The sequence below is a fragment of the Laetiporus sulphureus genome (assembly GCF_001632365.1).
Source record: "Laetiporus sulphureus 93-53 unplaced genomic scaffold LAESUscaffold_58, whole genome shotgun sequence".
Taxonomy (NCBI): Eukaryota; Fungi; Basidiomycota; class Agaricomycetes; order Polyporales; family Laetiporaceae; genus Laetiporus; species Laetiporus sulphureus.
In genome coordinates, this window is record NW_024468567.1 from 117,670 (window position 1) to 130,654 (window position 12,985).

General features: G+C 56.5%; 5 protein-coding genes across 5 annotated transcripts; 2 read left to right on the forward strand and 3 right to left on the reverse strand.

The window, feature by feature from the left end:
• The first annotated feature begins 874 nt into the window (after window positions 1-874).
• LAESUDRAFT_731002 (uncharacterized protein) lies at window positions 875-1,739 on the forward strand. Its single transcript, XM_040909951.1, has 2 exons — window positions 875-968; window positions 1,029-1,739. The coding sequence occupies exons 1-2, from the start codon at window positions 933-935 to the stop codon at window positions 1,437-1,439; spliced, it is 447 nt and encodes a 148-aa protein (XP_040759332.1). The 5' UTR covers window positions 875-932; the 3' UTR covers window positions 1,440-1,739.
• Window positions 1,656-3,330, reverse strand: LAESUDRAFT_815771 (uncharacterized protein; the record flags this gene model as incomplete). Its single annotated transcript, XM_040914722.1, has 5 exons — window positions 1,656-1,830; window positions 1,892-1,908; window positions 1,958-1,992; window positions 2,049-2,346; window positions 2,404-3,330. 5 exons carry the CDS (start codon window positions 3,328-3,330, stop codon window positions 1,656-1,658), a joined length of 1,452 nt encoding a protein of 483 aa, XP_040759333.1.
• Window positions 3,331-3,723: 393 nt separating this feature from the next.
• On the forward strand, window positions 3,724-4,383 carry LAESUDRAFT_707180 (thioesterase). The gene is made up of 2 exons (XM_040906651.1): window positions 3,724-3,847; window positions 3,898-4,383. The coding sequence occupies exons 1-2, from the start codon at window positions 3,780-3,782 to the stop codon at window positions 4,289-4,291; spliced, it is 462 nt and encodes a 153-aa protein (XP_040759334.1). The 5' UTR covers window positions 3,724-3,779; the 3' UTR covers window positions 4,292-4,383.
• Window positions 4,384-4,791: 408 nt separating this feature from the next.
• Window positions 4,792-8,111, reverse strand: LAESUDRAFT_454847 (uncharacterized protein). Its single transcript, XM_040902540.1, has 4 exons — window positions 8,019-8,111; window positions 5,507-7,739; window positions 5,041-5,321; window positions 4,792-4,975 (listed from the first exon to the last, which is right to left on the reverse strand). The coding sequence occupies exons 2-4, from the start codon at window positions 7,667-7,669 to the stop codon at window positions 4,963-4,965; spliced, it is 2,457 nt and encodes an 818-aa protein (XP_040759335.1). The 5' UTR covers window positions 7,670-7,739; window positions 8,019-8,111; the 3' UTR covers window positions 4,792-4,962.
• Window positions 7,625-8,119, reverse strand: LAESUDRAFT_731006 (uncharacterized protein). The gene has a single exon (XM_040909952.1). The coding sequence runs from the start codon at window positions 7,966-7,968 to the stop codon at window positions 7,756-7,758; it is 213 nt and encodes a 70-aa protein (XP_040759336.1). The 5' UTR covers window positions 7,969-8,119; the 3' UTR covers window positions 7,625-7,755.
• Window positions 8,120-12,985: the final 4,866 nt, after the last annotated feature.

Below are 12,985 nucleotides of genomic sequence, written 5' to 3' on the forward strand. Positions count from 1 at the left end.
GTTGTTCATGGGGTGTGAGAATAATGACGAAGGTCAAGACTTCCTTCACTAACCTCTCATTAAAGCAGCACTGCTCTCTCTTATTTAATTCTCAGATGCTTCCGCCACCCTTTACTTTTCAGCTAATTGTCTGCTTGTCAATGTAGGTTTTATTGCTTGTTTTCCTGAAGGACCTTGTTTGGCTTTTCCTGTTCTCTTGCCTGATTCACTTAGCCACTCATCTGTTCACCCATTTAGTCCACTCCTCCTCCAGCTCTGATAGCATTGTTGCTTCTTGATATCTGACTTCATTCATCTGAGCACATTTTGAATTCCTTTCAAAAAAGTAAGATGTACATGTACTCAGAGTCTCTGCTAGCTGTGCACTCTCATCCAATTACAGCTGATATCAAGTGTGAAAATAGCATGATAACATGATATAACAGAATGCCACCAAATCTCAAGGCTTGCATCTGCAGCATCATGCTTGTTTTATCTGTCTAACATTCATTTCCTTTTGTACAGCTGTCAGAAGTGAGAGAACAAGAAGCTTAGCTTCATAATGTCACTCCTAATTCCTAATCAGTAGCATGACTTAGATGCAGAAGTGTGAAAAATCATTGATTATAAGGGTTTATTTTCATGTGTTCATGTTTTAAAAAAACTGAAAGCTGATAAATGTATTGCTCAGCATATCTCCCTCATTTTTGGTGTAGAATAGCATGGGCAACAGTTGACATCCATGCCAAAGCAGAGTACGGATGGAGACGATTTATGGGAGCTTGGTAGATTTGCCTCATTGTCGGACCAGTGGATCACTGTCTTCATTTTTTTCGACTTTTCGTGCAAAAGATTCTCCAAGAGATTCTAAGTTTGGACATTTATATCTTTCTCTTTAACACCCCTTCCCCCAGGAACACTGCCTCACTCAATCTCACCACCGGCACACTTCTATGTCATTTCCCGAGTTCTCTCTGCGCCTCCAACATGGTTTGTCCAGTGATCCCGTCCTTTGAGCACTTTTCAATTTTGAAGTGGTTCCGAACGTAGGCATCACCGGAGGCTTCGCGCCTCCCACACCGAATGCGATATATACCATCACTGGAATACCTTCTCAAGGATTGCTGAACATCACCGGCGCAGTGCGACCGGACGGGACTCCATCCCTCCAGGAGGTTCACCCCAAGTCTCTCTCAGCCACGGATGTGAACAACGCCGCCCTTCTGGGCGAGCTCCACGAGATCCTCAAATCGATCCCCACAGAGCACCCTCCCGGCAGCGAGGACATCTACGGAATGGACACGAGCATCGCGTATGGGAGCGAGGACTTGATGTGGATGAACGGTGGGCCGCAGGGATGTGGCGGTGGGGTCAGCGAAACTCAGGCTACAGACGAAGACAAGGCTAAGTTCAAGAGGGCGGTGCAGATTGTGGAGGAATTGGTTGGAAAGGCCAATTGAAGTGCTCTGGAAGGTCGATGGATGTGTGTTCACATACATGGCCGTGATGATCATAACGATCATGACGATACACTGACTCAGGCGTACAGGATCATGTGTAACTGATGTACCATATATACCATTATCGTGTTTGGGGATTTATGTGAATATGTGTCATGCTTCAGCTGCAACCTTGTTACACAGCACCTGTGAATTCGTACCAAACTGTAAGGCATCCTAGCCCTCCCGTTCTCCCTGTTTCTGCCCATCGGAAGTATGTCCTCCCACCACATTTCCGCTCTCCCGTACTAAACTCTCCCGAGCTCCCTTCAATGTCTGCTCGCGCTCCGAAAGGATCGCCCGGTGGTCGGCCACTGCAGAATGCAGAGAGGCGTACAAGATCAGCTTGGAGCTGCAAAATTGGGGGCCGAAACGTAAGTGGCCACGGAACGGGACAATAGACGTTAACGTACTTCATATGGTCTTTGACCTGAAAACACGCACGTTAGCATTCGGAGAGGAATTATAAGATGACATACGAAATCAATCATCTTTGCAAACTTGCCCGCTATCTCTGTAAGCGCAGAAGTCCTCTAATCACGTCTGAAAAGGAAGATTGGGGGGACAAACCTTCAGCAGCGGCTTTCCAGTCATCCAAGGAGCATTCTGAATACTTCTTCTTCGCTTCTTCGTATGCTTCCACGTGAATTCTCAGATAAGCATCCAGTTCTTGTCCCAGGAGAGAACGCAGCGCGTGTCCTTGGCCATCTTGTTCCTGATGCGCGCCTTGCATCTCGCCTCCCCGCGAGTGCGCCGAAGACGGCGGTCGGTACTCGAGCGATGGCTGGGCATTCGGGGGCATACGAGCTTGAGGAACGTGCAGCACCACGGGACTGCTCATGCGAGAATAAGGTGCCGAAAGAATGCTCTATGAGTAAGAGAATACAATCAGTTGCGAATGGAGAGCCGCAGTCCGCCAACTGACGGCCGAATCAATCTTGTGTCGCTTCGTTGTGTTGTCGTAATCGGTCTCGTCTTCGTCTTCATCGGGTCGTTGTATGCGCTTGACAGTCCTTCTCAAGGTCTGGCCGTAGTGCTCTTCGCGGCCTTCCTGGGGCAGTCGTGCGGTGTAGTGCTTTGAATCGGATCCTTCGCTGTCGGCAGTGAGCCGCTCTCGTACACCGATGTCATCCAGACCTTCTTCTTCAACGCTTTCTTGGATCTTCTCGAGCGATGGATGGGATGCTGTGCGTGCGCGGCTTTGAGCAAGAGCAGGTCCATATGGCGGGGAGTACATAAAGTTCTCGGAAGTGGGCTGGCACTGCTTCTCTGCAACATGTTGTCCATCAGTGCCGTCGTAGAGAGTCGACTCGGTCTCTGAGTTGGGTATATGCGCTTGATTTGAGCCAAATTCCTCTGCAGAAGTCGTTGACTGAAGTTTCGAAGGAGCTGGGAGGGTCGGAGCCCTGAAACTGTTCATGTTGACAAAGCCGGACGAGCCGGCAAAGAAGGGTGACGATGGTCGAGGAGCGGTAAGCCGATGAGCTTGCTGAGCCGACAAGAAGGGCTTTGGCGAGGAAGTGCGAGTGGAAGTATTCTCGATAGACTTTCTGGTCCTCGACGGAAGACGGTTGGGTTGAATAGACGTTTTCTTCGCGAAATTGGAGATGTTAAGAGGCTTGTTTGTACCGAACATGTCAGAAAGTGCGTCGACTTCAGGCCGAACCACTTTGTCGGATAATTTCTGGGAGGCAGTTCGATCTTCAGAAGCATCAGAAGTGTGAGGCATGGAGCTGGATAAGAGACCGTTCGGACGGAAGGAGTCGTGTACAGACGAAGAAGAACTATTGGTCTGATTCGCCTGCTGCGGGGTCGCTCCCCCCGCCGCAAAGAATGGAGTACGAGCAGACATTACGAAATCAAAGTGTCAGGTGCAGAATCACTTAAGGGTACAGCGTACTCGAGTAGCTAGACACCAGCTGAACGGCCAACGGCCTTGCGGCCAGCTCTCCGCAAGAGACACACGAGGCGCAGATAGCCAGATAGAAGAAAAACAGAGCACCAGAGAGTCGAAGCGCAGAATAACAGGTCGGCCACGGCTAGCATGCGAATGCGCTTGGACTTGCAAAGTAAAGAGACGAGGAGAAAGATGTGAAAGTGCGAGCGACGAAACGCGCTATGTCACGATCACGTGTATGACCGCGTCACGTAAGCCCGAGGCTGAAAGTAGCCTGTCGACCGTAGACAGCTTTCGAGGTATGACCTTCAATTGAGTGTGGACGTATCACTTTCTAATGATCCCATAGCATGACTCGGGTCGACACATATATGCGGTCGTTTGCCTGAGCTGCGTAACGAGCAATGCGCAAAGACCTACAGGAGCGAAAACGCTCCGACTATGGCTTCTTCTTATCATACCGTACCCGCTGGTGAGCATTCAGTCTACTTGCGGTCGCCACTATTCACCCACGCTACAAAGGAGCGACAACGACCAATACGCCCATGTCAACAACTCCATCTACTACCACCTCTTCGACTCGATCATCAACACCTACCTCATCACCCACTGTCAGCTCTCCCCCACCCACTCTTCCCTCATAGGCCTCGTCATCTCCTCCTTCTCCGAATTCTTCTCGCCGATATCCTTCCCCGCGATAGTAGACCTCGGTCTCCGCGTGAACAAGCTCGGGACGAGCTCCGTCACGTACGAAGTCGGCGTCTTCGAGGAGGGAAAAGACTCGCCTAGTGCCGTCGGTGGATACACGCATGTGTTTGTGGACAATCAGAGCAGGAAGAGCACCCCTATAATCCCAGAGACTCGGGAGGGTCTTTCAAAGCTATGTTCGTCCCCACCTGTCCCTGCTAAGCTCTAATGGCTACATACCCCCTTTCTTGTCCACTCGCATACCTATCTAGCCTCGCACCTCATTTGCTACAGGTGTACGTACGTTCCTTTGCGACCGACCCGATTCATCTCTCTAAGAGGCGTGAGAGCCGCCCGCGGTAGTCTTCCCATACATGCCGTCCGTTGACATGACGAACAAATCACCGTCCACCTGACGACCGGTATCGATTGACCTTGTCCCGTCCTCGCATAGGCTACAAACTAAGTCCGGTGGATACCGACGATCGCCCTGTGCCTGCACCCACACGGGCACTTTCAAATTCTGCCCTTCCAATCTGTCGGGTCGCTCAAACGCCATGCGTTCACATCGCACCGTTTCATGCTGGTCAGTTCTGATTCTTCGGCGAAAGAGTTGTCGGTCTATTCATTCATGGATATATCATGCTCCGAGTCTATGTATATGGAGCATCGTACATTCGATCATCTACTATCAAGAACCAGCAGCCGTGCATCGTGATTTTATGGTACTGTCCGAGAGCAGTACGACTACGCGTAAAGAAAGGAGCAGGTGTGCACAGACCGAGCATGACATGAGAGGGGAAGAGGACGGCATTGGAGGAGGGAAGGTAGCACGCGTACTGCAACTAGGATCGGGCGGGTATCTCCAGCAGTCTATAACGATGTTCGAGTTCGTGGACGTCAATTGATGAACCTGCAAAGCACAACGCGATCGTCAGCACCGCATCGCAAACCAGACCGAGAGCGAAAAACACGCACATATACGACACGTGAAACTCCATCTTACACAAGAAAGCGTCACAACCATTCGTCACCGCAAAAAGAACCAGCCTGAAAGAAGATACGAGCACGTAGTGAAACAACTTGAATCGACTCGTCTCGAGCGCAAAGACGGCAGAAAGGCGACAGAAAAGAAGGAAAACCAGAAAGTAACACAGTCCAGGCAACTTGAAGTTCAGTCCAGTCCAGCCCACCCTAGCTAACACCAGCATCTCCCAACTTATATCCTCAAGTCCTCCTCGTGCAGCATGTGCTACCGCCTCGCAACGCTCCCAATGACGCGCCGCCAAACGCGCTTGAACCCGCCCGTCCTGTCCTTCTCCTTCTCCTTGTTCGAAGCACCCTTCACCTCCCCCCGCCTCCCACCCCCCATCCTCACCACCGCCTCCTCGCCCTTCAACTTCGACGACACCCGCGCACTGGGCAGGGGCACAACCTCCACCGCCACCCCATTCACCTGCACCTCCACCTGCGGCGCCGTCTCCGCGTCCGCGTCCGCATCCGCGCCCTTCTCGCCCTCGCCTTCCACGCCCGCGTACCGCACACTCGCGCTGACGCTCTCAGTGCTCACCGTCCGGCTCCGCGTAAGACTCGGCGTGCCCACCGGTGTCCCCGCGCTGCGCACCGTGCCCGCCTCCGCCTCCGCCTCCTGCACGAGATCAAGCGTGCTCGTGCTCCGCGCTGCCGCAGACGCGAGCGACGACGCGGATGCTTTTCTAGACATATCAGGCGTCGACGCGGAGGGTGTACCCGGATGCCGATGCTCCGCGAACGGCGGCGACGGCGGAGGGAGCGGCTCCTCGTCCTGCATCATCCTCCCCTGCTCTATCCGCTCGAGCTGATGCGCCTGCGCCTGCGCCTGTGTCTGCGCATGTTCCCGCGCCTGCCTTCTCGCAAACTCCGCGCTGACCCTCCTCTCCAAGCTCGCGAGCGGGCTCTCCGAGCGCACAAGCGCAGGCGTCATGCTCAGGCTCAGCGACACCGTGGACGCCGAGCCAGACGCCGAGACGGAGCGCGCTAGCGTCGACACGATGTGCACCGTCCCCGTCCCGCTTTCAGCACCGGGGGCGTTCAGCGAGACGTTCGAGGCCGAGGCGACGCACGCGAGCGGGGAGTGTGCGATCAGCGATAGCGAGACGTCCGAGCCTGACGGGGAGTCGTGCGCTGCGAACCCGCTGGGTATGGGCGCACCGAGGGATCCGAGCGAGCTTACGCTCGTGCCCGAGGACGAGCGGGTCGGTGCGAGCGGGCGCGGCGGCGGGATTAGGTCCTCCTCCTCCTCCCTCTCCTGTTCCTTGGCCTGTTCTCGTTCCTTCCCATCCCCATCCATCCCCCTCACCCCGCCCTCCCTCTCCTTCCCCTTCCACCTCCTCTCTCCCTCTCCCATCAGCGCTCTCGGCAATGGCGGCACAGGCGGTACGGCCCCCTGCATCCTCTCGCGCTCCATCATGCTCACCACACTCCGCCTCCTCGCCTCGCGCTTGCTTATGGGCATGACGACCCCGGCCTCGCGCAGGCCCTCGCGCGAGAACCGTGGCGGCTGCGCAGTCTTGCGCCACGTTGCCTCGGGTGTCTCTACCTCCTTCGCCCTCGCGCCCTCGCCTGGCGCCGTACGCGGTCTTGTCCTCACACCCGTGCTAGGGATGGCATGCAGCGTCCGCGAGCGAGCGGCGATGGGCACCGCGGTCACCCACTGCGTCGTGTAGTCGAGCTCCTCCTTCTGCGCCCTAGCGAAGGTGCTGCCCGAGTGCGCGGGCGGGAGGAGCGCCGAGCGCCGCCGCACTCGTGCCTGCTCCGGACGCGTGGGCTGGCTGCGCACGGACATGGCATAATCGGGCCCGTTCCTGGAAGGCGAATAGCTGTAGGTGGACGATGGGCGTGGGCTTGCGGGTGTCGAACGGCTCGTGGGGGGCGCGTGGGCGGATGACGTGGGTGATGGCGGGGGCGAGCTGAGAAAGGGCATGGAGCGCAGCCTGGCGAGGCTGAAGCGTTTGGAGAGGGACATGCGCCGGGGCGCCGCGGGCTCGAGGACGCCCATCTCCAAGTCGGTCTCTCCTTCTGGTTCCTCTGGCTCTATCGCCGCAGCTGTTGGGCTCCTCAACGACGCTGGCGCGCTATTCCTCCCTATCCGCTCCTCCTCGCCTGCAAACGGCGGACTGGGGCCCTCGACGTCGCACTCGCTCACGCTGGCCATGCTGACGACGGAGTAGCGGAACTTGGCGGCGGGGTGTGCGTGGTCGCTGAAGCTGCTGGGGGCGGTGCTGTAGCTGAAGCGGCTGAAGGAGCTGGCGTGGCTGCTGCTGTGGGCGGCGCTCCAGCCGTCGGCGTCGTGCGAGAGGATGGTGGCGGCGTCGTCTGGGGCGGGCGGGTGTTCGGGGGAGAGGACGCCGTCGGCGGAGAGGGCGAGGGCGGGCCCGGAGAGCGGGGAGGGGCGGAGAGGGAGGGGGCGCATGGTGTGTCGGCGGGAAGTGGCAGGGCGGAGCACGCTTGGGGTGGTGGTGGTGGGTGGGGAGGCGGCGAGGGAGGAGAGGGAGGTTGCGCGGTAGGGCGCGGGGGTGGGCGGGTTGAGCACGGCGGGGGTAGCCATGGGTGGTATCGGCTCGTGCATGACGGACAGGTATTGGATATTGATGTTGAGGCCTGAGGAATAGGGGTATGTGTGTGGCCCGTGGTGATACCTGTGCAGGGAGGGTATTAATATGGGGTGTGCGGAGGAGTGCAAGGAGCGGACGCGCGACGGAACGTGATAGAATCGTGAATGGTGTTGGTACAGAGAGGGACGAGATGGGGGTGGAGCTGCAGCTCGCGCGCGTCGGGCGGAGGAGAGGAGGAGGAGGGAGGCTGTAGGGCGAGGGCGGAAGAGAACGAAAGGAGGGGAGGGAGGGAAGCGGATAGCGCAGGCCGCATCGGGGTCGTGGTCGCGCGGCCGAGCACGAGGATGAGGATAAAGGACTTACCGAGTGATCGAGAGAGTGTGGTGGTCAGCACGAGAGGAGCATGGACGCCGGTCTAGGTGGTAGCGGTAGATGGAGATGCAGATGCGGGTTTGGGAGTGGACGGATGGGGAGGGGTGGCTGACGAGGAGCCGAGGAGGCGAGAAGATGATATAGGAAAGGGAGTGCTTTGATGGGAAGGAAGGAGGTCGGAGGAAAAAGATCTAGGGGGCGGCAGGCACGGACAGGTTGTGCGCGCCTCCTCCAATCGGCGGGAGCGTTAGATCTGCCTGCACTTGACCCTCCGCTCGCTGCGTGGAGCCAACGACGGCCGAGGCAGTGCACGCCGTGTATGACGTGATGCCATCCCCAGATCCAGTTCCAGACCCACAATGCAATACTTAGAAGCAAACCCGCACAGCGAACGCGGATACGTAATGGACAAACGTAGTGGCCCCGCTTGTGCGCTGCCGAAATTGATTCGCCGTCCTTCCCACCCACGTCCAAAATAGTCGTACCTGTTCCTCACGATCCGCAGGGCCGTCGCTATGCACGTCCCCGCCATCATCGTCCTCGGCAACCACTCCCGCTCGACGTCTACCGCCAAGTGTCGACCATGCCTCCGTCGTCCATGCCTCATGCATCAGCCGCCGGCCTATCAACGCGCTCATCACCGCCTAAAGCCTAGCTTCCTCCTCAGCACTGCACGTTCGCCTCCATCAATCAGCGTCTGTCGTGGCACCCGTTGAGTGACTCGATCCTCGGTGCCTTCATCTATCAACACGCTCGTGTACGTGTACCACATACCTGTGCGACGCTTATGGGCGTGATCCGAGGCTTGCTAAGCGTATTCCATTCACCTCCTCGCCGTCAGCATCTCTTCTCTGCAACGCAACACTGGAAACGCTCGCCATAACTCGTCCCACAACAGCTAGCGCGCCTCGTTCCACCTACCTGCCGTCCCTGCGCGGTAAACGGCGATCCGCATGTACGCGCCAGCGCCCGACTATAATCGACAGTCCTTCTCGTCGCCACCGCCATTTATCAAGCCTCAAGCCTTCAGGCCTCCCTAGGTCCAACGTTCGTCAGTCACTAGTCGCTATCTCGAGGCTCTGCACTACAGCCGCACCGCGCCCTGTCGTGTCGAACTCTACTCATAGTGTTATCGCGAGCGCCGTACACAGGTCCTCGCAGGCCGGATGCTCGTCTAACCCAAGGTGCAAACGAGCTTGCTCAATGTCCTTGCACTATCTTCTGAGGCTAGCGCAGCCTCCGCAGATATGAACAGGCCAACATCACACCGCTGCGCCTCCATAGTAGGTTCCCGCAGATCGTCGTCCCTTGCGAGGAAATATCACTACCAGCCCGATACCGCAGATTGTGGCCCGTCACGCTTCCCCGCCTAGAAACCAACGCTCTCGGGACGGACCCACCGGCACGGAACCGTTCGATCGTACGAGCTCTCACATGCACACAGAGCGCGCCTACCAACAGGATTGCGATCGCCATACTGGGTCGCTGACGTGCGACGGCAGAAGCTCGCGCTTGTCTCCAGGGCAGAATGGTCCGAATCCGAGGATCACAAAGTCGAAGTCGAAGGAGCCGCAGCACGCGAGCACGAAACGAAGGCGAAGGCGAAGACGAAGCCCGTCCCGCCTTTGCGACCGTATCCGTGATGCTCGCGTTTGGAAGCGCCCCAGTCAAGGCTGTTCTGTCGCGACGCAAAGCTCCTTATCATGTTTATACCATCTCTTTCAGGCTAGCGCAGCCTCGCAGATACGAACAGGCCAACATCACACCGCTGCGGCTCCATACTAACCCGTGAAAGGGTTCCCGCAGATCGTCGTCCTTTGCGAGGAAATATCACTACCAGCTCGATACCACAGGTTGTGGCCCGTCACGCTTCCCCGCCTAGAATCCAACGGCCCTGATCGTATGAGCTCTCACACAGAGCGCACCGACCAACGGGATCACAATCGCCATATTGGGCTGCTGACGTCCGACGGCAGAAGCTCACGCCTGTCTCCAGGGCAGAATGGTCCGAGCAGCACGCGAGCACGAGACGAAGGCGAAGCCTGTGCCTCATCCCTCCGTCAAGATGCAAACGAGCTTGATCAATGTCCTTGCACTATCTCTTTGAGGCTAACGCGGCCTCGCAGATCACGACCAGGCGAACATCGCACCGCTGTGCCTCCGTACTAGCACATGAAAAGATCCGAGGAAATATCACTACCAGCCCGATGCCACAGATTGTGGCCCGTCACGCTTCCCCGCCTAAAACCAACGGCCTCGGAACGGACCCACCGGCACGCTGAACCGTTTGACGTCTCGACTCTTCGAGCTTTTACGTAGAGCGCACCGACCAACAGGATCACAACCACCATACTGGGGTGCTGACGGTGCGAACCCCGGCGGCGGAAGCTCACGCTTGTCTCCAGGGCACAATAAGTAGTCCGAATCCGAGGATCACAAAGTCGAAGGAGGAGCAGCACGCGAGCACGAAACGAAGGCGAAGCCTGCCCTCGTTCCTCCGTCTTCGCGACCCTATTCGTGATGCTCGCGCTTGGAAGCGCCCCAGTCGAAGCCGTTCTGTCGCGACGCAAAGGTTCTTATCATATGTGCGCTGATACTCAGGACCACATTATATCATTAGAGCGCGCTCTTCGCTCGATCGGCCCCCGAGGCTCGCTCGCGTCGTCCTTCCACTTCCTGATGTTCCACACGTGTAAATGCATCGCAACGCCGTAAGCAGACGGCGATCCTCATGCAGAATCGCGATGGCAGAGGAGCTCGCGAAGACGAAGGCGAAGCCCGTCCATCTGTCTTCGCGCCCTTCGCATCCGTAATGTTCGCATCGCGAAAATGCCATACTTGATGTTTTTGTTCATCGCGTAACGAGGCAACGCGAAGCCTCTTACCAGGTTCGTACTCACACCCAGAGCCTGCCGCTCTGCCCTCTGACGTTTTCGCTCCCTCGCTAGCGACGTCGTAGCCGCACCCAATGCCGTGCGTGGAGACATGACGACGTAGAGGCTGTTATCGTGCCTAGGCTCAACGTTCAAGGCTGAAAGCCCGGTCTTTTGCGTGACCTATGGGTTCTTTCTGCACACATCCTTCTCTTCTGTCTCGTCATTCGACAATGGTGTCCGTTCATCCTCAGTAAGTATTCAACCCGCCCGCTCTTCCTTCGGATCGTACAAACCGCGCAAATGGTTATCGCGTACAGATGATCCCCTCTTCCTCCTGTATCGTCTTGATCTGACTCTGATATTTGCCTGTACGTAAATCCGCGTGTCGGCTCCTCCGTGTTGTTCAAGCTCAAGCTCAGATTTCCGTCCGCTTCTCGGGCCTCTCCTTTTCCTTTCTCTCGCTTCCTTCTCTTCTCGCGTCCCTTCGCATCTCAGGCCGGCCTGCGGATAATTGACCCGCGGTGGTGGTACGTCGCTCGCGAGCATCCCACCAATTGAAGGTGCGTCTAGATCTAGATGGTCCATGTACTATATAGTGCGCAGCGCACAGCATAACCAGCGAACGTTCCTTCGGACCCGGCTGGACATACATATGCACATCATCGCAGCACAAAACCCGGGGCTCAGCGCTCAACTCCGACTCCGACGTGCCCTTCCTCGCAGCACACGTCCACATCCACATCCTCGTCGAATATTCCCAGACTACGCCGCTCTGTCACCATTGCGTGATCCGCAGGCAAATATGAGTAGAGACGATGAGCCGGTTCCGTCTTCCTGCCGACGCTCCCCTTATCGATGATCCATTTCCATGGCCTTAGCTTTCGTCCGTCCGTCTGTCTATGTCTATGTATATAGGCTCTTCTTGCATGGATCCGATGTGGCCCGCAGCGCCGCAGCGTCTACCTCGTAGCTGGTCGGATGCCATCGGAAGGATGATGTGTCCGCCGCCCGGCCATCCAGATCATGGACCACGGAACGGATACGAGTATGACAAGCGCTGTGTGGCCCTTGGCAGCAGTTCGGTGTACATTTTTTCTCGAACTTCCAGTTCGATCCGTATGATCGAAATTGACGCCGACGACGAGGGGACGAGTTATCACATCGTGGACGCTCAGCGGCCGTTGCATCTGTTGCATCTATTGCATCTGTCAGCTCAAGCAAAAAATTGTGTATCCTCGGATACGATACGCTGCAGCAATAGTATTTCGCCGACAGCGACGTTATGGAAGCCTGTTTAATTCCTTCACATCATCCACGCAACCCAACGCGAACTTCACACAATTGAAACAACGATCCGTCCAGCACGGATGCTGACGAACCCGACCGTGGCGCCTCGCTCACAGCGTCATGCGTCTTGAACGGTAGCCGCATACCGCATCTTTCGTGCGTGTACAAGAGACTCACTCGAGTCCCATTCAATGATAGCATGGACGCGCCGGCAGTGCGGTGAGCATCTATAAGGTTCTAGATAATTATATCAGCGAACCCGAACCGCCGCTGCTGGAATCGACTGACCCCGGGTCGATGACGTTCGCACAGGGAGGCGGTGTTGCATCGACGAATACGGTTCAAATGCAGCCTGGAAGCGTGTTCTGTTCACGGCGGGTTCTAGCCCGTCATGCGCATTCCAGCGAGTGATCTGCAGCCGCGCTAGCGTATTCCTAAGGAGAGTATCGGTACGTTCTCGGTATACACTAAGTTCGCTGCAACAACGTGGTGCACTGCAGTGCAGATAATGAGGTTCTCGTCCCAAGACCACATTAGGTCCGCGACATGGACCACAGAAGCGAGCCCCTAATCTCAGCGTCTCAAAACACATATCGCAAAGAGAAAACACCGAAGCAGATAGAGAGGAAGAAAAAGGAAGACACCATCTACAACCAACGCTCATCGCTTTCTGCGTTATATGCATCGAGGATGATTCTTCGATCAGTCGAGAGGCGTGAATGCGGTTATTGAAGCTCTTGATACTTCACATACGCCGTGAAACTCGGAAGTCAGTAAGAATTTTAGCTCACCGAT

Coding starts and splice junctions, on each gene's coding strand:
- LAESUDRAFT_731002 (XM_040909951.1), top strand. CDS start 933: ATGTCATTTCCCGAGTTCTCTCTGCGCCTCCAACAT. Junction 969..1,028: donor TCTCTCTGCGCCTCCAACAT/GGTTTGTCCAGT, acceptor GTTCCGAACGTA/GGCATCACCGGAGGCTTCGC.
- LAESUDRAFT_454847 (XM_040902540.1), bottom strand. CDS start 7,669: ATGCACGAGCCGATACCACCCATGGCTACCCCCGCCGTGCTCAACCCG. Junction 5,322..5,506: donor AGGTGCAGGTGAATGGGGTG/GCGGTGGAGGTT, acceptor GAGCGTTGCGAG/GCGGTAGCACATGCTGCACG.
- LAESUDRAFT_707180 (XM_040906651.1), top strand. CDS start 3,780: ATGCGCAAAGACCTACAGGAGCGAAAACGCTCCGACTATGGCTTCTTC. Junction 3,848..3,897: donor TTATCATACCGTACCCGCTG/GTGAGCATTCAG, acceptor CACGCTACAAAG/GAGCGACAACGACCAATACG.
- LAESUDRAFT_731006 (XM_040909952.1), bottom strand. CDS start 7,968: ATGCGGCCTGCGCTATCCGCTTCCCTCCCTCCCCTCCTTTCGTTCTCT.